This window comes from Meles meles, chromosome 21 (genome assembly GCF_922984935.1).
Source record: "Meles meles chromosome 21, mMelMel3.1 paternal haplotype, whole genome shotgun sequence".
Taxonomy (NCBI): Eukaryota; Metazoa; Chordata; class Mammalia; order Carnivora; family Mustelidae; genus Meles; species Meles meles.
Genome location: NC_060086.1, coordinates 14,799,930 through 14,826,157, shown reverse-complemented (window position 1 = coordinate 14,826,157; position 26,228 = coordinate 14,799,930). Strand labels below are relative to the sequence as shown.

The following is a 26,228-nucleotide window of genomic DNA, read 5'->3' as shown; positions in this document are numbered from 1 at the left end:
ATGCGTGGCACTGAGATGTTCTCATGTGTGTGTTCCCCCCACCTACTAAATCGCCATGGAGCCTTCAGAGGCTGGCTCAAATCACACTTCCTACATGGGCGTTTCCTGGTAGCTCAGCCAGAATTAATTTTCCCTGTTCTCACCAAGCCACCTGTCTCCTTTTACAATGACATCCATTCAGATTTTAGATTAAAGAATATAACCATCTCCCCAGCTAGTCAGAGTACCTGGAGGGTAGACACCGGCACCTGCCGTCACCAGAGGCATTACCACACAAGTTCTGGAACACCACATACACAAGCTTTAGGAACAGCCCAGAGAGGGAGAAACTAGCATCTCTGAGATTACAAAAATGAAAAGAATGAATAAGAAGTCTTACTGGGAATATTGACAGGAGGTCAAAGCAACGAATAGATTCAAATCATCCCTGCAGAGGGTAGTGTGAGGGGATGAAGTTAAAGAAATGAGAGTTTCAAATTCAGGCACAACTGTGATCCTGAAAGAGGAGTCCTGGACCAGTCATCAAAAGACCAGGATGATGGAAACTTCTGGTTCTGCCAAGATGCAAGTAGCCCCGTTTCTCCTGAGTCCTCTCCCTTACCACTAAAGACGCTCTGGACAGAACACAACAAGCAAGAATAGGAAAGACGGTGGAGACAGGAAGGCAGGCTGCCTGAGACTTCAGGACCTGAGGAACCACCTGGCTGGGAGTCCGCAGGTCCTTACTGCCTGTCCCCAGACACATGCTGCACAGCCTCCAAGCTGGAAAGCCAAAAGGTGCAGATGGAAAAGAGCTCCGAGAAAAGCTTGTCCCTCCTAGCAGAAGGACTGGGGAAAGGGTGGTCTTACAACAGAAAAGTCTTTTTGGCAACACCTATCCTATTCTAGCCAAATGCCAACAGAAAAACTGCACACATCACCCACTGAGGTTTCAGCAGGATTGAAAGGGAAGCTGATCTCCCATTTCCCCTTCCTGCCCTGAAGAACCAGGAAGCATCTTCTAAGTGGCCTAGGTAATGTTGGCAGGGCCAAACAAGGATCTCCTCTCCTAGCCCCTGCCTGGAAATGCAGAAGGTGCTCCAATTCCCGGACCCGGGTGGCCTCAGTGGGAAGACAAGCCTTCACCCTGACCCAGTCCCAGAGGGCAGGAAAAGGAGGTGGGAGGCTGGGTGGGGTGCCACCGTGCTGCCCCCAGTACACCCTGGGACCAGCCAGGCCAGGGCGAGCTGATGTCACATCCCACTCAACAAGGCAACAGAGGCTCAGGGACCTAGAGGTCAGGAATAAGAGCAACTGACCCTCCTAACACCAGAGTCTCAGAGGGAGGGGACAAAAAGCGTGGCTGAAAAAGTGAAGAAATAATGGCTGGAAACTTCCCAAGCTTGGCAAAAGACACATCTGTACAGATTCAAGAAGCTGAGCACACCCTAAGCATAATAAACTGAAAGAAACCTATGTCCAGACAAATCAGAGTTAAACTCTGGAAACTAAAGGACTAATGAGCAATCTTCAAAGCAACCAGAGAGACAGGACACATTTACTTACAGAGAATGAGCAATTCAAATGACAGTGGATTTCTCATCTGAAACCAGGGAGGCAAGAATAAGGCACATTTTTCAAGTACTAAAAGAATGTGTCAGCTGTGAATTCTGTAACTGGCAAAGAGATCTCAGTGACGAAGGGGATACAAAGACATTCTTGGATGTAGGAAAGCGGAGTTTGTTGTAAGCAAGGCCATCCTTAAGAATGGCTAAAGGAAGTTCTCCTAAGGAAACTTCAGAGAAAGGAAAGGGTAACCTCAGGAAGAAAAGATCCTCAGAGCAGGCAAAAATATAACAAAATATAAATTATAACAAATATAAAAATATAAAAAACAAATATAACAAAAACATAACATAAACAAAACAAAACAAAAACAAAAAATAAAAAAATATAAAAATATAAAAAACAAATAACAAAACCATCCTACTTCTCCATCCTACTTCTCACAAGTTTCTTAAATCCTATTTCATGACTGACATAAAACCATCCGATGTGGGACTCAGGATATAACAATAAATACTCAAACAAATACTTAAAACATGTATATTTAAGATGTGGGGAGGGTAAAGGGATCCAAATGGAAATAAAGTTCCCACACTTCACTCACAGCTGTTAAACACTGATGCCAGTGCACTGGGATAGGCTATGTGTGTATGTTATAAACCTTGAGGAACCAAGAAAGTAAACAAAGCTTTAATCAATACACTCAAAAAGCAATCACCAATTGATCAAGATGGAATCCTAATACATGTTTAAATAGCCCACAGGAAAGTAAAACAAAAGAAACAGAAAAACAGCAAAATAGGAGGCTTATGCCCTAACATATTAATTACCTTACCTTAAGTGTAAATGGCCTAAATACGCACATTAATAAAATCGGCCAGAATAAAAAAAAATATGATGTAAATATATGTTGTCTACAAGAAATTTGCTTCAAAGTAACAATGTGGGTAGGTTTAAGGGATGGGAAAATACACAACATGAAAACATTCACTTAAAAAAAAAAGTGGTTATATTAAAATATCTGATACAGGGGCGCCTGGGTGGCTCAGTGGGTTAAGCCTCTGCCTTCAGCTCAGGTCATGATCCCAGGGTCCTGGGATAGAGCCCCAGATCGGGCTCTCTGCTCAGCAGAACCTGCTCCCCCCCTCTCTGCCTTGCCTCTCTGCCTACTTGTGATCTCTGTCAACTAAATAAAATCTTAAAAATCAATCAATCAATAAATAAAATAGAATATCTGATACAACAGACTTCAGAGCAAAGGAAGTAACTGGAGACAAAGAAGGACATTACATAATGACAAAATGATCAATCCACCAGAAAGTCATAATAATCCTAAATATTTATACATCACACAACGGAGTCTCAAAATGTATGAAGCAAAAAGTGACAGAACAAATAGACAAATCGACAATTATAGTTGGGAGACCACCACACTTCACTTTCAGGAACTGGCAGAAATACTAACCAGAAAATCTGTGAGAATACAGAGCACCACCATCAATAACAGTACCTGACCTGTGTAGAAAACTCTACCACACAACAGATACACATTTTGTGCAAGTGTCCATGAACATTCACCAACAAAGGCCCCCAGAATATATACCAAGATGGACCATATTCTGGGCCATAAAACAAACCTTAAGTATTTATTTATTTATTTCAAGATTTTATTTATTTGACAAAGAGATTACAAGTAGGCAGAGAGGCAAGTGGGGGTTGGGGGAGCAGACTCCCTGCTGAGCAGAGAGCCCGATGTGGGGCTACATTCCAGGACCCTGGGATCATGACCTGAGCCAAAGGCAGAAGCTTTGACCCACTGAGCCACCCGGACAACCCCCAAACCTTAAGTATTTAAAAGAATTGAAATAATATCAAATATGTTCTCTAACCTTAATAAAGTCATAGAAATCAATAACAGATAACAGGAATATCTCTAAGTTCTTGGAAGCCTCAACACACTTCTAAATAATACATGGGACAAAGAAAATATCTGAAGAGAAATAAAAATACACATGACACTGAATAAAAGTTAAAATAAAACATAACAAAATATGTGGACACAGCTAAAACAATGCCATGTGGGAAATTTATAGCACTTAAAATGTTTACATTAGAAAGGAGAAAAGGTCTCAAATAAATAATCCAAATCTCTACCTCAAGAAACTAGAGAAAAAAGAGCAAAATAAACACAAAGAAGGAAATAAGAACTGAAATACATGATATTGAAAAGAAGAAAGCCATAAGGATAATGAAATAAAAAGCTGGTTCTTAATGAGGGGGGGAAATAAAAGTAATAAACCTCTAAGAAGACTGACAAAAATAAAAGATGCAAATCACTGACACCAGGAAGGAAAGAGAAGATATGCCTCTCACCATTCTCATTCAACATAATATCAGAAGTTCTAGCCACTGTGGTAAGGCAAGAAAAAGAAATAAAGGGCATGCTTCAAGAAGAAATAAAACTGTCCCTATCTCCAAGGAACAATGATCTGTGTAGAAAATCCCAAGGAATCCATAGGAAAGCCCTTACAACCATTAAGTGTATTTGGCAAGGTTACAGGACACAAAATCAAGATAGAAATATCAAGTCTATTACTGTGTATGAACAAGGAGTATGTGGAAACTGGAGAAAAAAAAAAAGAACACACAGTATCATTTAGAATTGCTCTAAGGAAAAGAAGATAGTTTAAATTCAAAACACAAACCAGATCTGTCTGCTGAGAAATACAAAATGCTGATGAAGAAATCAAAGAAGATGGAAATAAAGATAAACCATGTTCATGGATGGGAAGACTCACTATATACAGATGTTAATTCTCCCCAAAATGATCTATAGGTTTAATACAATTGCTATCAAAATCCCAACAAGATTTTCTTTCTCTAATAGACACAGACAAGCTTATTCTAAGATTCATATGGAAAGGCAGAGGTCCTAGAATAGCTAAGCCAATATTGAAAATGGAAAATGAAGTGGGAGAAAGCACTCTATCTGATATTAAGGCCTATTGTATACTGTAGTAATCAACAGAATATGATAATGGCAGGAGAGATATACAGATCAGTGGGACAGAATGGAGAACCCAGAAATAGGTCCATACAATTATGTCAACTGATTTCTGACAAAGGAGCAAAGCAATTCAATGGGAGAAGCACAATTTTTCCAACATGTGGTCCTGGAACAATTGAGCATTCCAGGCAAAAACAAAAACAAAAAAACAAAACCAAAAAAACCTACACCTTGTACATTTTCATGGGATAATTAACTCAAAATAGATCAAGGACTTAAACTTAAAATGTAAAACTACCAAACTTTTAGGAAAAAAAAATTGGAGATCTAGGGTTAGGCAAAGAGTTCCTAGCTTTGATACCAAAAGCATTACCTATAAAGGGGAAAAACTGGAGAAACTGGCTTCATCAAACAAAGTTTTGTTCTGTGAAAGACCTTGTTAAGAGGGTGAAAGGGGGGGCGCCTGGGTGGCTCAGTGGGTTAAGCCGCTGCCTTCGGCTCAGGTCATGATCTCAGGATCCTGGGATCGAGTCCCACATCAGGCTCTCTGCTCGGCAGGGAGCCTGCTTCCCCCTCTCTCTCTCTCTCTGCCTGCCTCTCTGCCTACTTGTGATCTCTCTCTCTCTCTCTCGCTGTCAAATAAATAAATAAAATCTTTAAAAAAAAAAAAAAAAAAAAGAGGGTGAAAGGGAAAGCTACAGACCGGGAGAAAATATCTGTAAAACATAATACGTGACAAATGCGTGGTATCTAGGATGTACACAAACACCTCTCAAAACATTTACCAACAATAAAGCACAATAAACAACAAACAACAAAAAACAAGCAACCTAACTAGAAAACAGGTAAAAAACATGAAGAGACATTGCGCCAAAGAGGATCTATGGATGGTAAATGAACACATGAAAAGATGTTCTACCTCATCCACTGTTAGGGAAACAAAAACTAGCTCTTACACGCCTATCAGAATGGCTGAAATAAAAGGGCCCTCCGAGGGGCGCCTGGGTGGCTCAGTGGGTTAAAGCCTCTGCCTTAGGCTCAGGTCATGATCCCAGAGTCCTGGGATGAGTCCCACATTGGGCTCTCTGCTCAGCAGGGAGCCTGCTTCCTCCTCTCTCTGCCTACTTGTGATCTCTGTCTGTCAAATAAATAAAATCTTTAAAAAAAAAAAAAAAAAGAAAGAAAGGGCCCTCTGATGCTGGCGAGGATGCAGAGAAAGTGTCACTCACACGTGGCTGGTGGGAATGCAGGATGATGCAGGCACTCTAAAAGCAGCTGTAACATTATCCACGCAACTGCCATTCAACTGAGCAACTGTACTCCTGGGCACTTAATTCCACACGCGTGAAGATGTGCGTACGTGCAAATACATGCACATGAATGTTCACAGATTTATTCATAATAGTCAGAAAACTGGAACAACCCAGAGGCCCGGAATGGTTACATGGTGTGCTGTGCTAAATCTGTACCACGGATACCACTCAGCAAACAGAAGACACAAACTATTGATTTTCGATACCCACAACTACTTGGGCGATTCTCCAGGGAATTGTGCAGAATGATAAAAGAGGTCATGTTCTGCATGGCTTCATTTACGTAATAATCTGGAATGAATTAAAGTTTTAGAATTGGAGAACTGATTAGTTACTGCCAGGGTCAGGGAAGGGTGGAAAGGAGGGGCTATGAAAGGCAACATAAAGGATCCTTAATGGTGATGGGAATGTTCTGCATGTTGATGATGTTCTCTTGTCAATATCTTGGTTGTGATACTGTATCACAGCTCTGCAAGCTATTACCATGGAAGGTAAGTGGGTAAAGGGTACATGGGCTCTCCTACACCTGGATGGGACTCCACAATTATCCCAAAATTAAAGTTTAAAAAAAAAAAAAAGGACTAGGTCTGGTCGCCAGCTCTGCCACGTGTTACTGGGAGGCTGACCTTGAGCAGATTTTAAACTCTCTATTCTCAATTTTCTCATTTGCTAAATGGAACAATACCAACTGAAAAATGGTAAAAAGTGGCAAATGTCATTTGTGAAGGACAGGGTAACATGCACGGCACAGTGAGTACTTTGAAAACAGCTTGCTAACACCACATCCCTATGTAGACCCAAGTATTATTCTAAACAGTGTCATTCAAACGTCCACTGCTAAAGCCATGACAAAGCTATTACTTTAAAAGGTCTTTTCCCAAACTGATCGGCCTAAAAATGGTGTGGCCGGGGAAGAATTTTTGGTTTTAAAAATTGGAAGATAAATTTCTAACTAGTTACTGAATAGTCACAACAGATAAAGTGAGTTCAAAATGAAACTATAGTTAGTAAAAAGTTGGGAAGGAAAATAGGATATTGGCTAACATATCTTATTTCTGTTGACTAGGAAGTCTGTAAAAGTTAATGTTTCTGAGCAATGGGAAAAGGTTAAGATGGAGTTTTCTAAAATGCACTTAAGACGATGACTTAGATTTAAGATTCCAAGTTTCTAAACATTCTCTCCACCTCCAGCGTTAAAAGAAAGTGGGAGGGAGTCAGCTAAATCCTTATACTTTTATACCTGCTTGCTTTGGAGGTTCAGAAAAGCAGCAAAAATACAATATGGCTCTGTGATAGAAAAAGACAATGACATGCACTTTACCCCAGAAGATGAGGGGAATTTTAAGCACACAGTGGATCCCCTTGAATCACACTGGGCTCCTAGCCTTAAAGTTGATGAAGTACTGGCCGGAGCTGACTCACAGAGAGGCTTTTGAAAGAGGTGAAAAGGAAAGGAGTGTTTTATCATTCAAATTATTCCCTTCCTTTCATTCCCCAGCAAGATTCTAAAAGAGCTATTTCTACTAAAATAAATTATTTTAATAACAAATACAGAGAGTGGGAATACCAATGCAAGCCTGGAAGGAGGAAGGCCTGGGAGGCCAGACCCAGGGTTCCATCATTCGGGTCCCCATGAGGAGCCACTTTCCTCCAAGGCCTGGAGAGTTTCCTCATGGGTGAAGTGAAAGAAATGTACCAGATAGGTTTCTACAGCCCTCTGCTAAATTTAAAGTCCCTTGGAGCACCATAAAATCTAGTCTCCAGACAGCTGTCTGGTAAGACAAACTCTCCTCTACCTCGGCTTTGAGACATACCTGTAATTTGCTTTCCCCAAAATGGGCCCAGGAAAGAGTAGGTGAGAGGACTAGGAAAGGAGTAGGGAAAACTAAAAAACAAAACAAAAATTCTGCAATGATCATAGGTGCAGGAGGGAAACTACTTCCTGCCGCTCATGGTCAATTTTATCCAGATTTCCTTTCTTTGGGGCCCTCTGGCACAGACTCACAGTAGAGAGAGACTAGAACCCAGACTTTGCCAGCTCTACAGGTTTCCCCCCAAAACACTGGCAAGAATAAGAGGGGCAAGGAATAGGAGAGCCAGAAGATTACATACCACTTAAGAGATACTCTGAAAGTTGCAAAGCAAGGAAGGACTATGTATCCTGATGCAGACAAACAAAACAATTACAGGCCGCGGAGGAAATGTGAACACAGGCTGGGTATCTGAGAATATTAAGTAAGGAGTTACGAACTCTTGGGTTTGATAAGGGTACCAGGGCTGTTTTTAAAATGAGGTCTTATCTTCCGGCGACAGACGCTACGAGAGTTTCTAACGGCGTAGCACTGTGTCTGGGATCTGCCGCAAGCCACAGGGCAGGGGTCTGGGTGAACCCGGCTGTAAGGAGGAGATCAGGGCCGAAAGTGGGGGAGGGGGCGTTGGTGCGGACGGCTCCTTCTATTCTCCGGACTGTGGGTAAGTCTGAAATTTTCCTAAGAAGCAGTTCCACCGAGGGCCTTGCAGCCGGTTCCCCCTCCGGTCTACGAGGCTCGTCCGCACTTACTGGGAGGGCAGGAGAAGGAGCGCTCCCTGCCCCCGGAGGCTGGCTGTGGGAAGCGCCCAGAAACCATCCCGCAAGGGCGCGTCCCCGACCCGGCGTCCAGGACCCGGCCCTCCCAACCTCCCGAAGCCGGCAGCCCCCGAGAAGGGAGAGGCGGAGGCACCCCTCCCCGGCCAGCGCCCTCCCGTGCCACCCCGCACTCCCGCTCCCCAGCCCGGGCAGCCGGGAGCTGCGGCCGCACCTGCGCGCACCTGGGCGCACCTGGGCGCAGGTGCGCGGGCGGGGACGCGGAGGCGCGCGCACCTTGAGGATGTTGTCGAAGATGGTGTCGCGGAACTCGAGCAGCGCCTTCTGGTCGAACTCGCGGCCGTGGATGATGCGCATCTGCTTGAGGAAGGTGGACTTGCCGCTCTCGCCCGCGCCCAGAAGCAGGATCTTGACGAGGCGCCGCACGGCGCGCCGCTCGCGGGCCAGCCCCGCGTCGATGTCCCGGCTGCGCCGCCGCGCCTCGCGCTCCGCGTCGCGGGCCCCGCCGCCGCTACCCGCCCTGCGCTCGCGGGCCCCGCCGGCCTCGGCCGGCAGCAGGCAGCGGCTGAGGGTCCGCACCACGCCGGACATGGCCGCTCAGGCCATGGACCCCGCCGCGGGCGAGGCGAGCCCCGCGCGGCAGCCGGCCGCTCCCTCAGGCCGCGTCGGTCCGCCGCCGCCGCCCCGAGGCCCGCTCTCGCCCGCCGCTCGGCCCCGGCGGAGGGGCGGTGCGCGCGCCTCTAGAGCCCGGCGATTGGGCCGGCTGTCGTCCATCCGGGCGAACGCGCCCTCCGATTGGGCCGTGCCGCGCCGGGAGGCGGGCGCCCCTCCGCCCTCGGGGCGGGGCCGGCGCCGAAAGAGGCGGGATCTTTGGGGTGGGGGCGCTTCTCATTGGGCGCCCGGGATGAGGTTCTTTCTTTCAGAATGAAAGGGAGGCGGGGTGGCCGGGGAGGTGGAGCGGCCGTCCGCCATGACCAATTATAATTGCTCTGGCATCACGTCCATCACGGCGAACGGGCTTGGGATTGGGGGACTGGCGAAACCGGGCGGGACCAGAAGTGCCAGGTGTACAGAAACATGCACCCTGGGTTCCCAGATTGGGTCAACCTGTGAGACCAGAAGGTTCGCTGAGTGGACTATGCGTTGCCGGAAAATGCCAATAGGAGGTGCTGCTGCTCTTTAAAGGCTTACAGAGACAGCTGTTCCTAAACCATTTCCTTCGAGAAACACGGGGGAAGGGGACACACATTTTCAAACAAATGCACCCTTTGAGAGTGGCATGGCCTCTGGGCGTCTGTCTTCTCTGAAAGCTGATGTAAGCATCCAAATCACCAGAAGCACCCCCTCCCACCCCGAAAAAGTCTTAGATAGCACAGTGATTGGGGTCTGCAGTTGCTGGGTCTGAGTTGGAATCTTCCCTCAACCCCTTACTGGTTGCGGAAGCTTATAAGCAGCTTATTTAGCGTCAATCTTCTCTGCAAAGTGGGGGCGATTAGAGCAACGACCTCCTACGGTTATGAAGACACAGACTGAGAACGTGAATTTGTAAAACACTTCAAAGTCCGCTGAGACCCAAGTAAGATCGTGCTAGGAGTTAGCGGACCTTAATACAGAGTTGAACCTGTTCCAGGTGAAGCGAGTCAGAACCTCTTGGTAGGAGCTCAGGTGTCTCTTAACCTCCAGGTGACTGGCCAGATTTGGGAACCGTGGTCTGTTAAAAGCCAAACTGAAGTGTATTAAAATGTTTAAGAGTTTGCAGTATTGGAGCAAAAATTCAGTCAAACCAGAAGTGGTTAAGAATACTCCTCGGAATGGGCCAGGGAAAAGACTTCTATAGAGAAAGTGCCAGGAGCAAAGAAAGGAAATTGATTCTCTATAGCTTAAAGGTTAGCTGGTTGTCTTCAGCGTTTTGATTTTGTAACTGTGAAGCATTTACAGGCTTGGATTTTGGTTTGCTTTCCAAAGCCATCACTGCATTAAAGACACTTTAGTCTAATGGCCTCCTTGTTGAATTGTTTTAGCAAGTCTTAAAGATGATCCTGTCCCCAAACACTTCTCACCAGGTGGATAAAATAAAAACCAGCTTGCAAACGACCGACCCAAGTACCCAGGTTCTACACAGGATGGACTGGAGCCCTGCTCTCTCTTTCCCTGTATCAGTGCCTCTGAGTAGAGAGGAGTGAGTGTTGGAAAAAGTGATATTGAATGTTAGGTCATCCCATTCTACAAATAACGTTTACATACTCATGAAAACGCCAGGCACTGAGACTTTAGGAGAGGAAGCTGAAGATGGAAAAGATGTATTCTTCGTGTCAAGAAACTTCCACGTTAGTTAAGGAACCAGGATGCTCAAGTCACTGAGCACACTGGAGACTACAGGAGTCCCTAGTCTCTGCCCCAGATCCAGTATATTCCAGGATCTCAACTCCCCGAGGAGCCGAAGTCCCAATGATGGGTGGCATGTCATTTACAGGGGCATGAATTTTTATTACTTATGAGTCAACATATGTTCTAGTACTCTGTCATCCTTCGAACATGATGAAAAAGAAAGTCTTGTTTCTTTGTGAAAATGGCCTTCCGCAGAAAGACACAACACCGGTGTTACGACAGAAGTGGAAAGGACTTGCTGAAGCCTCAGAAAGCAGTGTTTCTTAAACAGAAAACGGGACTTTTGAGCAAATAAAGAGGAAAATGTAGACTTCAATGGTGGACCAGAGTTAGCTCTTTATTCAGTTAAAGGAAATTATGAAAAGGTAAGGCACAAAACACTGTTGAGCAAGTTACGAATAACTTTACATCTTTATAAATAACTTTGTGTCTGTGTTTATGCAGTTATTACATAGTATCCATCTGGGGAGTTGATAAGGCGTCTGGGCATAGCCCTTACATTTGTCAAAGGGCTCAGGTGCTTGAAGTAAACAAGCTTATCTGTGTACTTAATAATGACCTCTTAATTACCCCTTACATTCGTGTGATGAGTTGTAGTTTTTTAAGTGCTTCCACATACACCATCTCATTTGTCCTCTGCTGGGAGGGAGGCAAGGCAGAGATTATTGTGTCAGGACAGTCTGGGTCCCAGGAAGTTCACGTCACATGTCGCGGGAAGTATAGTTAGTAAGTTGCGGAAGCTTGATTGGAGACCTGACCCAGTGTCTTCATGCAGTATGAAATGGATGAAAGCATGAGAACTTGGAAGCTTGGCTCTACCACCTACTAGCTATGTGATCTCACTTAACCTCTCTGAGACTTAGTTTCCTTATCGGTAAAATCAAGAAAAAACAGGGCTGTGATAAGTGTTGATAAGCTCACGCATAGAAGGAAGGCCCTAACACATATGGGCGTTCATTAATTTCTAACATTGTTAGCGTCATCTTGGAGCCACGGGGATCCAGTGCTAGAAATTTAGAACAATGATACAGGCATGATGAGGAAGAGTCCAGAAGGACCAGACACTGTATGATATTAAAATCTCAAACCTGGGGAAAGGTCAGGTTAAATAAATTCAGGTACAGCCCTATAGATGAAATAACATACAGTTCCTAAAAATAAGCAAGACCGAAATTGGTAAACAGATGGCCACCATGTGTTTAAAGATTGGTGGAGGGGTGGGAGGGGTGGCCTGAATGCTCCTCCCACCTTGTGTTCAATCCTGCCTCCCGAGCTGAGGGGCAGCCAGGAGGGAGGGTCCAATGGCAGGGCTTGGAATGCATATGTGGAATAGCGAGCTTCCCTGGGATCTCTGGAAAAGAGAACAGCCACAGGACTCCCAGTCTCCAACTCTCACTCTCACTCATCAGCAGCTTCAAGGTCAGGGATAAGGCCCAAGACTCTGGGGTTCCCAAAAGGAATAATCTCCCGTTGGATCCTATGAATGTAGTCCTGTGTGATGTCTTCTCTGGCCTGGAGAGAATGTGGGAGAGCTGCGTGGGCAAAGGGGCTGAAAGCTTCCCCGTCTCTGAGGATGGGAGCTCGCCAGCAGCCACAACTGCTGAAACACAGGAGCTTCCTCTGTGGGCTCAGGGGAGCAACATCTAGCCCGTTACCTCATATTTCCTCACTACAAAGGGACCCTAAGAGCTTTCCCTGGAAGCCAAAGAGCTGTGAGTAGAAAAGAGAAAGTCTGAATAGGCTTAAGGGGACCGAGGGGCCAGGGAGAAGAAACGGAACATCTCAAATAATGATAAATGGATGAAAGCGTGACATCATCACCATCACCGCCACCACTACCATGATCGTCACCATCATCATCGTTACCGCCATCGTCACCATCAGCACCGTCCATTACCGCCATCATCATCCCTCCTCAGGAGAGTTGTTCATGGTATAAAATGGCATTGTAGGGATGCCTGGGTGGCTCAGTGGGTCCTCTGCCTTCAGCTCAGGTCATGATCTCAGCGTCCTGGGATCGAGCCCCGCATCAGGCTCTCTGCTCAGCGGGGAGCCTGCTTCCTCCTCTCTCTCTCTCTCTCTGCCTGCCTCTGCCTACTTGTGATTTCTGTCAAATAAATAAATAAAATCTTTAAAAAAAAATAAAATGGCATTGTAGGGGCAACTGGGTGATGTGGTTGGTTGAGCACCTGACTTTTGGTTTTAGCTCAGGTCATGATCTCAGGGTCATGAGATCAAGCCCTGCATCAGGTCTGTGCTCAATGCAGAATCTGTTTGAAACTCTATCTCCCTCTGCCTTTCCGCCTCCCTTCTGCTCACACACTCTATCTCTCAAATAAATAAATCTTTTTTAAAAATAAAAAAGATAGGGATGCCTGGGTGGCTCAGTCGGTTAAGCCGCTGCATTCAGCTCAGGTCATGATGCCAGGGTCCTGGGATCGAGTCCTGCATCGGGCTCCTTGCTCAGTGGGGAGCCTGCTTCTCTCTCTACCTACTTGTGCTCTCTCTCTCTCTCTGATAAACAAATAAAATCTTTAAAAAAATAAAAATGATAAAGAGGCATTGTACAACAACAGCAAATGATAGTGGTAACCATTGAGAAATACTGAAAACAAGATGAGAGAACTGGAAGATAAAGTGAAAGAAATCTCGAAACCCAGAGGACAAGTATAAAGAGATGGGAATCATGAGAGGAAGGAAGGGAGAGTTACATGGAAATGTTAAGAGTTCTAGAAGGATTAGGGAGAGGGATGGAAAAAAGAAGCAGTAAAGAGACTTCCTTTTCTGACAGTGTTGCAGACCAAATATTCAAAAATTGCTACAAAAATTAAAAATGCCTTATAAACTACTCAAAACTTTTTTTAAGAGTCACTGAGCTGATTAAGAAAAACTCGGGGGCCAAAATCAAAATGGAAACAAAAAATTCTGAGTTAAACAGCTGAAGCCACCAGCTTTCTTGACAACATCTGTTGAACTCTTGAAGATTAGGGTTCTATTTTCCCGGCTTCAGGCGATAAAAACCTAAAGATCGTTGAAGGTAGGGAGTCTGATAGAAGAGACCCATGTAAACCTAGGACCAGAAAGGACTACATATTCAATGATAGAGCTGGTAAAATCAACAGTATGGATGTCAATCATTTATCAACAGATTAAGTTCCAAAGGAAGCAAGTGTACATTTTTTTAACAACCAGTGAACACCGAAGAAAATAAAGGATCATGAGTGAAAGCCAGCCCAAGATACAGAAACAGAATCACACTGAAAAATGTGGGATATTGCACTTGTCAAATACAAATGATAGAATGAAGATGCTTAATATCGCAAAAGAAATAAAAGAGCCTGGATGGCTCAGTCAGTTGAACATCTGACTCTTGGTTTTGGCTCAGGTCATGATCTCAGGGTCTTTGGATCAAGTCCTATGTTGGGTTCCGTGCTTAACGGAGAGTCTGCTTGGGATTCTTTCTCTCTCTCTCTCTCCTCTCTTCCAGCCCCTTCCCCTGCTCCCATATGCATGGGTATGTTCTCTCTCTCTAAAATCAATCAATCAATCAATAAAAAAGAAATAAGAGAGGATATTGAAAGTATGAATAAGGAATAAGAGACTATTAAAAAACATTCAGGAGAATGCGAACAAGAGCCAAATAATACATCTAAAAATGAAAACTACAATTGAAATAGAAATGTAATGGGTATGTTAAGTTGCAGACTAAGACACAGATGAATGGAGGAAGCTGGAACACAGATCTGAAAGCATCGCCTTGAATCCAACATGAAAATACGAAGAATAAGAGACAGGAAAGACCTACTGAACATCTAATCAGAGTTCCAGAGGGACTAGAGAGAAGAAGAGGTAATATCTGAAGAAATCACAGCTTAGAATTTTAAGTCAGCAAAGAACACAAACTGCTCAGCTTAATAAATGAAATCTGGATGGAGATACACCATCATGACCTTGAAGGACATCAAAGACAAAGAGAATACCTTGAAAGCAGCCAGAGAGAAAGCAGTCATGGCTACTATTTATAGGAGAGTTACTAGGGGCCAGGCACTATTCTAAGCATTTTGCATGTTCTAGCTCAGGAAACCCGGGAAGCAACCACAGAAATGGACAGCTGATCTCTCAATGGCCAAAGGAGAAGCCAGATTGGAATTAATATCTTTTTTAAATGATTTTATTCGTTTATTTGACTGAGAGAGAGAGAGATCACAAGTAGGCAGAGAGGCAGGCAGAGACAGAGAGGGGAAAGCAGGCTCCCTGCTGAGCAGAGAGCCCGATGCAGGGCTCGATCCCAGGACCCTGGGATCATGACCTGAGCTGAAGGCAGAGGCTTAACCCACTGAGCCCCCCAGGTGCCCCTGGAATTAATATCTTAAAAGCACTGAGGGGACATAACCATTAGCTTAGAATGGTAAACCCAGTAAAAATATATTTCAAGAAAAATGGGAGTATATGAGGGCATTTCAAACAAAACCAGACAATTACTTTATCCTAATAACGTGTGTTATGGGCACGTAACTGTGCCTTCATCCCAAAATTCATATGTTGCACTCCTAATCCCCTGGGCTCAGAATGTGACTCTGTTGGGGCATAGGGTCTTTAAAAAGGTAATTAAGGGGCGCCTGGGTGGCTCAGTGGATTAGGGCCTCTGCCTTCGGCTCAGGTCATGATCCCGGGGTCCTGGGGTCGAGCCCCGCGTCGGGCTCTCTGCTCAGCGGGGAGCCTGTTTCCTCCTCTCTCTCTGCCTGCCTCTCTGCCTGGTTGTGGTTTCTCTCTGTCAAAAAATAAAATAAAATAAAAAGGTAATTAAGTTACAAGGTCATTGGGTGGGGGTCGTGACCCCATGACCAGTGTCCTCATAAGAACAGGAAGTCTGGACACAGATGCATACAGAGGGAAGACCATGTGAAGACACGGGAAGAAGACGGCTGCTTAGAACCCAAGGAGACAAGCCACCGAAGATACCACACCTGCCACCACCTTGATTTTTGGACTTCTATCCTCCACATATGTGAGGAATTTCATTTCTATTGTGAAGCCATCGAGTCTGCAGTATTTTTGCTATGGCAATCTACTATAATTTGCTTTAAGAAGAAGGAAAAATCATCTCAGAAGGAAGGTCCGCCAGACAAAAAGAAAGAGGGACAGTTTGTGAACACATAGGTAATTCTTATCACTGACAATATTAAATAACAATAATAATTTTAATTTGTGGGGTTAAAGAGAACATAGCCCTAAAACACCAAAAAGCATTATACCAAAAGCATATATATACGTGGGGAGAATGAAAATAAAGTGTCCTAAGAACTTTTAATTGTTTGAGAGGTGAATAAACATTTTGATTAATGTTAAACTCTGTCAAGTTAAATATTCATGCTGAAAATTTGAGGGTAAGCACAAAAAGAGAGAAATAGAGTGCATAAATTCCACCCAGGCAGAGGGGAAAGATGGAATGAGGAAGCAGAAATCAACCAGGACAAAACAATGTGAGGAACAAGAGAGAGAGAAACACAGGAATAAAGGCAGGACAAATGGGGCAGAATGAGGTGTAAATACATCCAAATATATGGTTCATAAAAAGAAGTGTGGGCAGACTGAAACAGTTCAAAGACAAAGTCTGTCCGACTAGATGAAATAAAAACAAGGTCCAGCTGTCTGCTCCTAAAGGACGTACCTGATGACCCAGAAAAGATCAAAGCCAAAGAGTAAAGGAAGATTTGCCAGGCAGATACCCAACAAAAGAAGTCTGGCCTATCTATAGTAATAGGAGAACAAGTAGATTTTAAGTCTGGAAGCACGGCTAGAGATGAAGAGTCATTTTATACAATAAAAGTTTTATGGCACTGGTAAGAGAGGACAATTCTAAACGTGTATGCACCTAATAACATCCTCAAACACTGAAAGGAAAGAATGGACACAGCCTCACAGAGGAATCCACCATCACTGCTGGGGTGAGGGTGTGGGTTAAACATACTTCTGCCAGTAATTAATAGTTGAAGAAATCAAAAGGTGCCGTTGTGGGAGTCTATTACTGTAGCCCCCAGAACAATCACTTCCAGTATGAATCTGGATTGGATGTGGGGTGTGCATTGACAAATAGAGTGTGGCTTTCTTTCTTTCTTTTTTTTTTTAAAGATTGTATTTATTTATTTGACAGAGAGAGATCACAAGTAGGCAGAGAGGCAGGCCAAGAGAGAGAGGGAGAAGCAGGTTCCCCACTGAGCAGAGAGCCCAACGTGGGGCTCGATCCCAGGACCCTGAGATCATGACCCGAGTGGAAGGCAGAGGCTTAACGCATTGAGACACCCAAGGGCCCCTAGAGCGTGGCTTTCTTAAGGAAGCCTGCAAGCTTCTGTTTTTGGGCACTCAGAGCCCTGTGCTGCCTTGACAAGTCCAGGTGCTGAGCTGCAGACACTGGGAAAGGTGAAGACCCAGGACTACCTGCAAAGGGAGACTGCTCCAGTGAGTGTCCCAGCTGAGCTGTGCCCTCAGGCTCAGCAGAACCACACCGAGGGAAGGACCAGCACAGCTGCCTGACTGAGTCCAGGTTGTAGAGTTATGACCACATGAAATGCTAAGTCATTAAGATTTGGACCGACTTGTTATGCACCAATAAATAAGTTAAGCGACAATGAACAAGTCTGACCTACTACAGATAGGCTGAATTGCGATCCCAACAATTACAGAATACGTATTCTGTTCAAATGCAAGGAACATTTTCAAAATTGACCACCAGGGGGGTTAGAAGGCAAGTTTCAACACATTTTCAGGGACTGGTGTCATCCAGACCTCATTCTCTGACCATGTTGCAGTTAAATTTGATATTACTACCTAAAAAAAAAAAAAAGTGTCAAGTTAAATTTGATGTCATTAACGTTAGTAGATCTTCTGAAAGCTGCAAAGTTTTATAAATTAGAAATAGACTTTCTAAGCAAATAGCCCAGCTTGTTAAACTTGTTTGTTACAGTATCAAGTGAAAAAGATCACGGGTTGTTTTTGCTTCCTAACCTAGTGTATCCCTACTGCTACAACAGCAATGTGGCGATACAGTCCACAGCGTGTCTCTATTCTGATCCTGGCTCCGTCCTCTACTCACTGTGTGGCCTTGAGCAAATTACTTAATCTCGCCGTGCCCTGCTTCTCGTCATCTGTAAAGTGCGAACAATAATGGTATGAGTTGAAATTATTGAAGATTAGATGAGATCTGTGAAGTCCTAAGAAGAAAGACATGCGAAAAGTAAGACCTCTGTAAATGTTGATTATTATTATGATTATTACCTTCATATTCTATACACTGACACAGATACTTGGCAGTGTAAAGTCTCTCACCCAAAATCACACACTGAGGAGGTAGCAAAGCCAGAATTTCACCCCTGTTTTTCTACCTTCCTTGGCAGCTTTTGCCCCCTTTACAGCATCACGTGTCTCCCCCTTTGAAGGATGAGGAAGGGAGTCACCATTCCTTCCTTCCCCTGCTCCCCTCATGCCCATCCACTCTGAAGAATTTAGTGATTCTGGCTCATATTCTGAGGAAAGATTGTTCCTGCCTTAGGATCTTCCTCTCGTTAGTCCCTCAGCTCCCAAAACTGTCCTGCCCTCAATTGTCTCCCAGGCGTTCACCCTTTTGGGCTAAGCACAAACCATACTTTCTCAGGAAGCCTTTCCTGACCCCAAACGTTCCCGTCTACCCACCAAACTAGGGTCAGTTCCCATTGTCTGCTCTTCTAGTACCCCATGCTTTCCACTTCCAGCATTCATCACACTTAAAATTATTTGTGTCCTTGTATGTCGAATGTCTCACCAATGGCATCGATGAGGCAGTCTGTCTATGTAAGGGTGGAGCCCTGCACCTGCACTTAGTAGGAATTCAATCACTACTTGTTGGGTAGGTGGGTGGGAAGAAAGAAGGGAATAAAAGATGGATGGATGGATGGGTGGATGGGTAGATGATGAATGGATGGATGGATGCATGGATGGACAGATGGATGGGTGGATGGCTGGATGGGTGGGTGAGTGGATGCATGGATGAATGGATGGATGGATGGTTAGATGATGAATGGATGGATGGATGAGTAGATGGATAGATGGGTGGGTGGGTGGGTGGATGGATGGATGGATGGATGGATGTATGGATGGATGAGTAGATGGATAGATGGATGGATGGGTGGCTGGCTGGCTGGCTGGCTGGGTAGACGGATGGATGGGTATGGGTGGTTAGATAGAAGGATGAGTGGATGGATAGATGAGTGGGTGGATGGGCGGGTGGGTGAGTGGGTGGGTGGGTGGGTGGATGAGTGGATGAGTAGATGGCTGGTTGAATGGCAGGCATAGTCTCCAGGGGCCTTGAAGGCATCACAAAGGAACCTCTCTTTAAGATAGGCCTTGTCATTTCTCTTGGAAGGGGAAAAGGGAATTCTTCAGGGTGGTGCCTGCCATGGTTTAGAATAGAGTTGTCTTGCTGGTTGACTATTTCACCCAGAGTCAGCATGTTTTTAAGGAACATGAGTCATGGGCCCAGGACTCATGTGCGCTGGCACGTCTCTATTTGAACCTAGGTTCTACTTAACCTAACCCCACGTGCCAGAAGAAGAACATTTATGGGATCTAAGAGTTAGCAATTTTGAGAACCAGATAGCCATCTGGACAGTGGGGTGAGTTTTTGTTTCAGGTGTTGGTCCGGGTTCAAACATCACAGGTTGGTGTGTGTTATCATTTCACCCTCGGTAGCCACACATGTGGAGAATTCCGTATTACCTCTGAGGAGCAGATTAGGATCTGGGGATGCCTTTGAGGGATGCTCAAGAAATAGCCAGCTCGGGGCGTCTGGGTGGCTCAGCGGGTTAAAGCCTCTGCCTTCAGCTCAGGTCATGATCTCAGCATCCTGGGATCGAGCCCCGCATTGGGCTCTCTGCTCAGCAGGGAGCCTGCTTCCTTTCCTCTCTCTCTGCCTGTCTCTCTGCCTACTTGTGATCTCTCTCTGTCAGATAAATGAATAAAATCTTAAAAAAAAGAAGAAAATTTCCTTTAAGAAATAGCCAGCTCACAAGGGCTACACAAATGCAAGGTGAAGGAGAAGTTCACACGTTCTTTGGACTTAGTTTAGACTCATGGAATTCTCCTAAACCCAAGATTTATTCATTTCTGGCTCCCACCTCAAGTCCATTGAAGGTTCTGGGGGCGGGGATTGCCTTTTGAGATTTTATTTATCTGAGAGAGAGAGAGAGAGAGAGAGAGAAGGGGCAGAGGGAGAGAGAGAATCCCCAAACAGACTTCCCACTAAGTGTGGAGCCTGGTGCGGGGCTTGACCCCAGGACCCTGAGATCAAGTGTAGGACGCTCAACCCACCGGGCCACCCAGGCAACCCTGAGATCTTTATTTCAACTCATCCCGGGACTCAGGCTGACTCAGCAGCCACCACCTTGAAGACTGCTGAGCCCAGGAGAGGGAAAGAAAGAGCTCTGGAGGCTTTTGGACCCGCAGTGAAATGAACGACCAGGAAGTGACAATCTCTTCCTGCACAGCTTGTTGGCCAGAACTTGGGATGGTCAGCTGGAGGCGTTTGGGGAGGCCATCATACTCAGTGATTTAATCAAACACTAACCCGGAGGTTGCTGGGACAGCACTCTGTAGACGTAGTGGACACCTACAATCAGTGGGCTCTAAGTAAAGGAGATTAACCTGTGAATGCGGGTGAGCCTCATCAAATCAGTTGAAAGGCACAAAGAATAAAAACTGAGGTTTCCCTGAGCAGAGGAATCCTGCGTGGGTCTCCGGCCTGCCGACCTGTTCTACAGCGTTCACACCTGTCAGCCTTACAACCCTGTGAGCCAGTTTTAAAAAATAAGTCTCTTGGGGCGCCTGGGTGGCTCAGTGGGTTAAGCCGCTGCCTTCGGCTCAGGTCATGATCTCAGGGTCCTGGGATCGAGTCCCGCATCCGGCTCTCTGCTCAACAGGGGGCCTGCTTCCCTCTCTCTCTCTTGCCTGCCTCTCTGCCTACTTGTGATCTCTTTCTGTCAAGTAAATAAAATCTTTAAAAAAAAAAATAAGTCTCTTGTTGTACATAAATATAAGCCTCTTGAGAAATAAATAAATAAATATATATATATATACCACATTAGATACACAATTATTATATACATAGTATTATGTGTATATAATGGCTTCTTGGTTCCAGTCCTCTGGGGAAGCCCCACACTGGTCCACAGCTGCTTGTGTCTGTTTCAACCAAGGGACCATGAAGACACCCCAAATCTTTGGTTACTACTAATAACTACTGTGGAGTTCCTGCAAAGGTTAGAGATACTCCACGGAAAGTACTTAGGGAGCAGAATATATCCTGGGTATACTAGGCTCTGCCTGCCGCTTGGTGGCTGTGCCGACTTCTAGACCTGTTATCTCTCTGTGCCTCAGTTTCTGCTTCTGTAGAACGGAGATGAACTAAGCAAGCCTGAACAGGTTGTAAAGATGAAACGGATTAATAGCCGGGAGGAATTCAGTCGGGCATGTGGGCGGTTACCTTATTCCTGTTACAGACTGGCTCCCTCCTTGCCCTTGGCCTTCTCATCCCATGGCACCTGTCTGGAAATGCTGTCTACTTTACTGTGGGTTTCTGTGTCCTCCAGGACCGGGAGCAAGGAGCTGTCCTAGGACTGGCTACAAAATTTGCAGGCCCCAGTACAAAATGAAAATACGGGGTCTCGGTTCAAAAGGTGTTAGGAATTTCAAGGCAGAAGAACAACAGAGTAGGTGTGGGGCTCTGAGTGTGCTGAGAGCATGGGCACAAGGGTGGGGGGAATGGAGACAGGGGTGTAGGAGTGTGTGGGGGCATCCAGGGCCAAGACTCTCACGGGGAGCATGTCTGGGGCACGGAATTCCTGGGTGGAGAGATTACCCCGTCCTCCTGCAAAGTTGGGTTTGGACACCCGCTCGCATCAGGCACTGGGGACATGCGTAGCTGTTTATGGTCGCTCTGGCCTACCTCGGGAATGCACAGGAAATGGTTTGGTTTTCCCCGCTAGTGATTCACTCCCCTCAGCCTTGCTCTTTCCACTCTCTGCTTCCTGGCCCGAGCTCGGACACATTCTGTCATTTCCTGGGCACTTTGGGGGCAATAAAAAGGCCTGTTGGGTTGAATCTAAAACTTCCATCTCAAATCCAATTTCACGGTCATCTTGTCCCATCCTGCGAACAGCCAGGCCTTGTCCTGAGGGCCGCTGGAGGGAGGCGGGGAGGAGGGACCAGCTGCCCCCTCCCTCCTCTTCCTCTCTCTCTGCTTAGCCTGAGTGGTGTAGAGGAGGGAGAGGAGGTGGAGGGGCAAAAAGGGCGGTGTCTCTTTCTTAACTTGACTGTGACACACCCCCTGCCTCAGGACTCCCGATTTGTCCCCCTGCCTCCTGCCTCCTCCCTGTCTCCCGCTTGTATGGCCGGCAGTGGAGGGATGGGGAGACGACGGGCTGGCATTTTGGTCACTTCAGCCCTGAGAAGATATCTTACCCCTTTCACTGCCAGCTGGGGGGACCTGACACTCCTCCGCCTCCAGCTTGGCGTCCGGGATCACAGTTCTGGGACAGCAGGAAATGGCCCTCTTCTTAAGACAAGACCCAGAGACACTCAGAGCTCTGCGGGGAAAGCCAGAAAGCAAACAGCTGCTCATCTGGCTTTGACACAATAATAACATTGAATGAATGCAGCTTGTTTTTACCTAACACGTCTTCTATGTGCCCCGAGATGTGCAGAGCTCTTCACTGACGTTTTCTCAACCAGGAGGGACGTGCTATTTTAAGTCCCGTTTTTCACTGATGAGAAAATTGAGGCTAAGAACGGTTAGGAACCACGCCCATGGCCACAAACCCCTGCAGTGGCCAAGTTAGGGCAGGACTCAAGGTCTTCCCAGCTCCATATCCCGCGCTTATGCTCCACTCTCTGACCTTGTGGAAGCGTCCATACAAGGTGCACGAGTACTACGGCAATGGTGGTAGGGGCTGATTCTGCCTGTGGAGTATCAGGGAAGGCTTCATGGAAGAGGTAATCTTTGAGTTTTGTTGTAAAGGGCAAGCAGCTGGAGGGAACGGCCTGCACAGATGTGGCTCTGCGGCCTGGACAGCATAGCAGGTAAGGACTTGCAGGGAGCTCCGGGAGGATGGGGCCCAGGTCTGTGTCAAGGTGAGTGCTGGGGGACAAGGCTAAAGCGAGGCCCACTGAAGACCCTGAGAAGCATTTTGGACTCTGCTCCTGAGCTCGAGAATTCTCACAGCACCGAACACATTATGAAATTATCTCATTATTTACATGCTCATTCTCTGCCTCCTGCATTAAGGTGGACACTCTGTGAAGCCAGGCATGTGACCGTTCGTTCATCTCTAGATCCCCGAGAGCTAGCAGGCTTTGGGCACTCAATGCATGCTTGGGGGAAAGAATGCATGAAGTCCTCCTGACTGGGAGGTGTGGCCCCTGTAGCTAGACCTTGCTGCCACTGTGTCCAAGTCCTCAGGCTCCCGCTGAGCGGCTGCTGGCTCAGGGGGTGGTCTCACCTTGGCCCTGAACTGGTCTGGCCTCCTGGAGAACATGGCCTTAAATCCCCACTGACACCCGCCAGGTGGCGCTCATGCCACACAAGGAAACTCAGAGCGGGTTTTGTTGAACTGCGGATGAGGAGGGGTGTGTGGGGGGTGAAAATCTCATCTGGGAGCCACAAATGAGTTCTCCAGGCTGCCATTTGTTCTCATTAGTGCCTGGATTCCCTTCTCCAGAACCAGACAGGGTGACCAGCGTCTTGGGACCCCGGGCCTTGTCCCCTTCCCTGGCCAGGGGCAGCTGTAGGTGAGAAAGCATGATGGCACGGGGAGGGGGTTGCTGGGGTCGGGACCAGGGGTGCCTGTGGCTGTCACTCCCATCCAGCCAGCAGCTCTACCGCTTCCCACTATGCCTGTCCACCAGGCTTGGTCTTGGCCACTTGGGAGAGCAAGGCCACTCATCAGCCCACTGCATGCTGCCACCCCCACCCCCCACAAACTGCCCCAGCCTCCAGAGGCTCAGCAAGCCTAGGGCTGCGAGGTCAGCCTCCTGACACAGCTCCAAGGGAATTCTCCCTGCTTGTAGCTCGAGGTGGGTGCTTCCAGCCCCAGGGGTCTGGCCACGCCTGCCTTCTCCCACACAGCTGAGTTCTGGAAGCTTCTGACCACACCCTGGGACACCTGTCTCATGACCTGGGTGGTGGGGATGCATTTCTTCCATCAGGGACTCAGGTGAAGCAAAACCAGGACTGTGTTTCTCGGTAACTCAGCCCGATGGCTACTTTGAGCCCCTATTTGGACCCATGGCAGAAAACGCCATCTTGGCCAGCTCTGGGTAAACTCAAGAGTTTAGAGGGTCCCTTTGCCCTTCTTTTGGCCCTGGCGTGGCAGTTATGTTCTAGGGGGTCATACAGACTTATGGCACTGAGCAGGTGCCTGGTCATTGGTTGCTCCTGATGCCAGTGTCCCCTGAAAGGACAGGGGCATGTCTCATCCTCTTGCTCTACTTGTCCCGAGGTGTCCAGGCCTCAGAGAGTTTCCTCCTCGGTAGCCTGGTCGCTGTCCCTTACTTACTTCCATGCCCTTTGTCCCCTCTGCCCCCCCCACCAGCTCCTTCCGTGTTGGCACCCCCCAACTTACCAGATTTCCCTGGGTTCTGTCTGTCCCCAGCTGTCCAAGTCCTGGGGACTTCTCACTCCTCTCCCACTGGAGGGGGCAGGCTGCAGGACCCCTTGTCCGACCCCCAGTGACATCCAAACCCCATGCTTTCCCCTCTGTCTCTCCTCTTTCCTTCCCCAGCTAGAAGGGGCTCCGGCTAGTTTAGGAGCAGGGAGAATGCGTTCTCTGGATCTTAGTTTCTTTCCAGAGATTTTGGAGCCACATTTTTTGTTCTACCACAATGGTCAAGATTTGGCTTTCCAAGCTCTCTCCCCCGAGGGGATATCTGCCTACCCCGCCAGGGTAGGCCTGGGGTCAAAAGGGGGTGTGCGCATGGGCGCACCCTGTGTGTTTCGGGTGGGGTGGCGCTCCCAGGACCACCTGGCCTCGCTAAAACAAACACACCTGTTCCACGTGGCAGGGGCGTGGCCTCGTTCCTCGGATCTGGACGTGAGAACGCTCAGCCCTGCCGTGGCTGTCCGTGTGCGCTGGGGCAGGTGTGTGCCGGGCAGTGCGCGGGCGCTAAGGGCGTCCTGAGCTTCCGCTCCCGCGGTTAGAGCAGAGCCGCTCACCTTGCAAACAGCATGCATGCTGCAAACACAAGCCGCGGAGGTATCCTGAAATTTTCTGGTAGCCTCATTAAAAAAGGAGGAAGGAACCGCGAGAATAAATTTTAAGAACATATTTTACTTAAAGTGTGAGCAGTAGCAACATGTAATCAATACACGAGTTATTGATGATGCAGGTTTAAGTCTCCAAAGTCTGGTGTGTATTTTCCGCGTGTAAGGCATCTCAGCTCTGGTGCTACATTTTAATGAGAAAGAGTTGATCTGCGTTTAGATGTCACAAAACCTACAGCGGGAAGAGAGATTCGCATACCCCAGGTGCACCGAACGTACTTAAAAGTTTCCCAATAACTGAACGGTGTCAGTTTTCAAATTAGAAGAAAATTGAAAAACTTGGTTGCTCAGTCTCATGACCCATATGTCTAATATTCAATAGCCACGTGTGGCCAGGGGCCAGCCTGTTGGACAGAGAGGTCTAGAATGTTCTTTCCTTCTCTTCCTCTCAACACACGTTCTCTTCTTCAGTTACCTGGCCAACCCCTCCCGCCGGTGGGCGCTTGCTCCCTCCAGCTTCCCAGGATGCCCAGGCCCCTCGCCGCTGGGTGGGTGCTGCTGCAGGTTTGTTTTCCAAATTGACGGCTGACTTTGAGGAGCACAGAAACCCACCCTTCACGCTGGGCCTCGGTGTTAACATGAGGCTGCGGTAAAACCCACATCTGACGAAGACATGTATCCAGCATATATAAAGAACTCTCCAAACTCAAGGGCAAAGAAACAAACAACCTAATAAAAAAAGCACAAACGATCTGAATGGACACTTCGCCAAAAATAGCGTTTGGGTAGCAGACCAGCACGTGAGGAGACACTAGCTGGCGAGCACGATGTGATGCCTGGAAAGAAGGAGGGTGGGTAGAGAGAGCCTCGGCTGGCAGGGCAGCTTCGGACAGTCTTGCCCAGGCCAGCCGGGGGGTCACAAGGAGTCGTGGGAAGGGCAGAAATGGCAGCCCCTCCACGCCCAGGGCTGCCTCCAGCTGGGCCCGGCAGCTCAGGGCACTCCCTTGGCGGTGGCCTCCTGAAGAGAGAGTGAGGGCCGTCCCCGTGCTAGCAGACGGACAGGCGATGCAGCAGGGTCCTGAGGTCAAGGAGGCTTCTCCAGGG

General features: G+C 47.1%; 1 protein-coding gene across 1 annotated transcript in view; it reads right to left on the bottom strand.

Annotated features, from left to right (window-relative positions):
• The window catches only part of GNA12 (G protein subunit alpha 12), a 99,971-nt gene extending 90,830 nt beyond the window's left edge, over nt 1–9,141 (bottom strand). Inside the window, exon 1 of the mRNA XM_045993628.1 lies at nt 8,726–9,141. Coding sequence (XP_045849584.1) covers nt 8,726–9,040 — 315 coding nt within the window. The 5' untranslated portion in view covers nt 9,041–9,141. The remainder of the gene's footprint in view (nt 1–8,725) is intronic.
• Nucleotides 9,142–26,228: the final 17,087 nt, after the last annotated feature.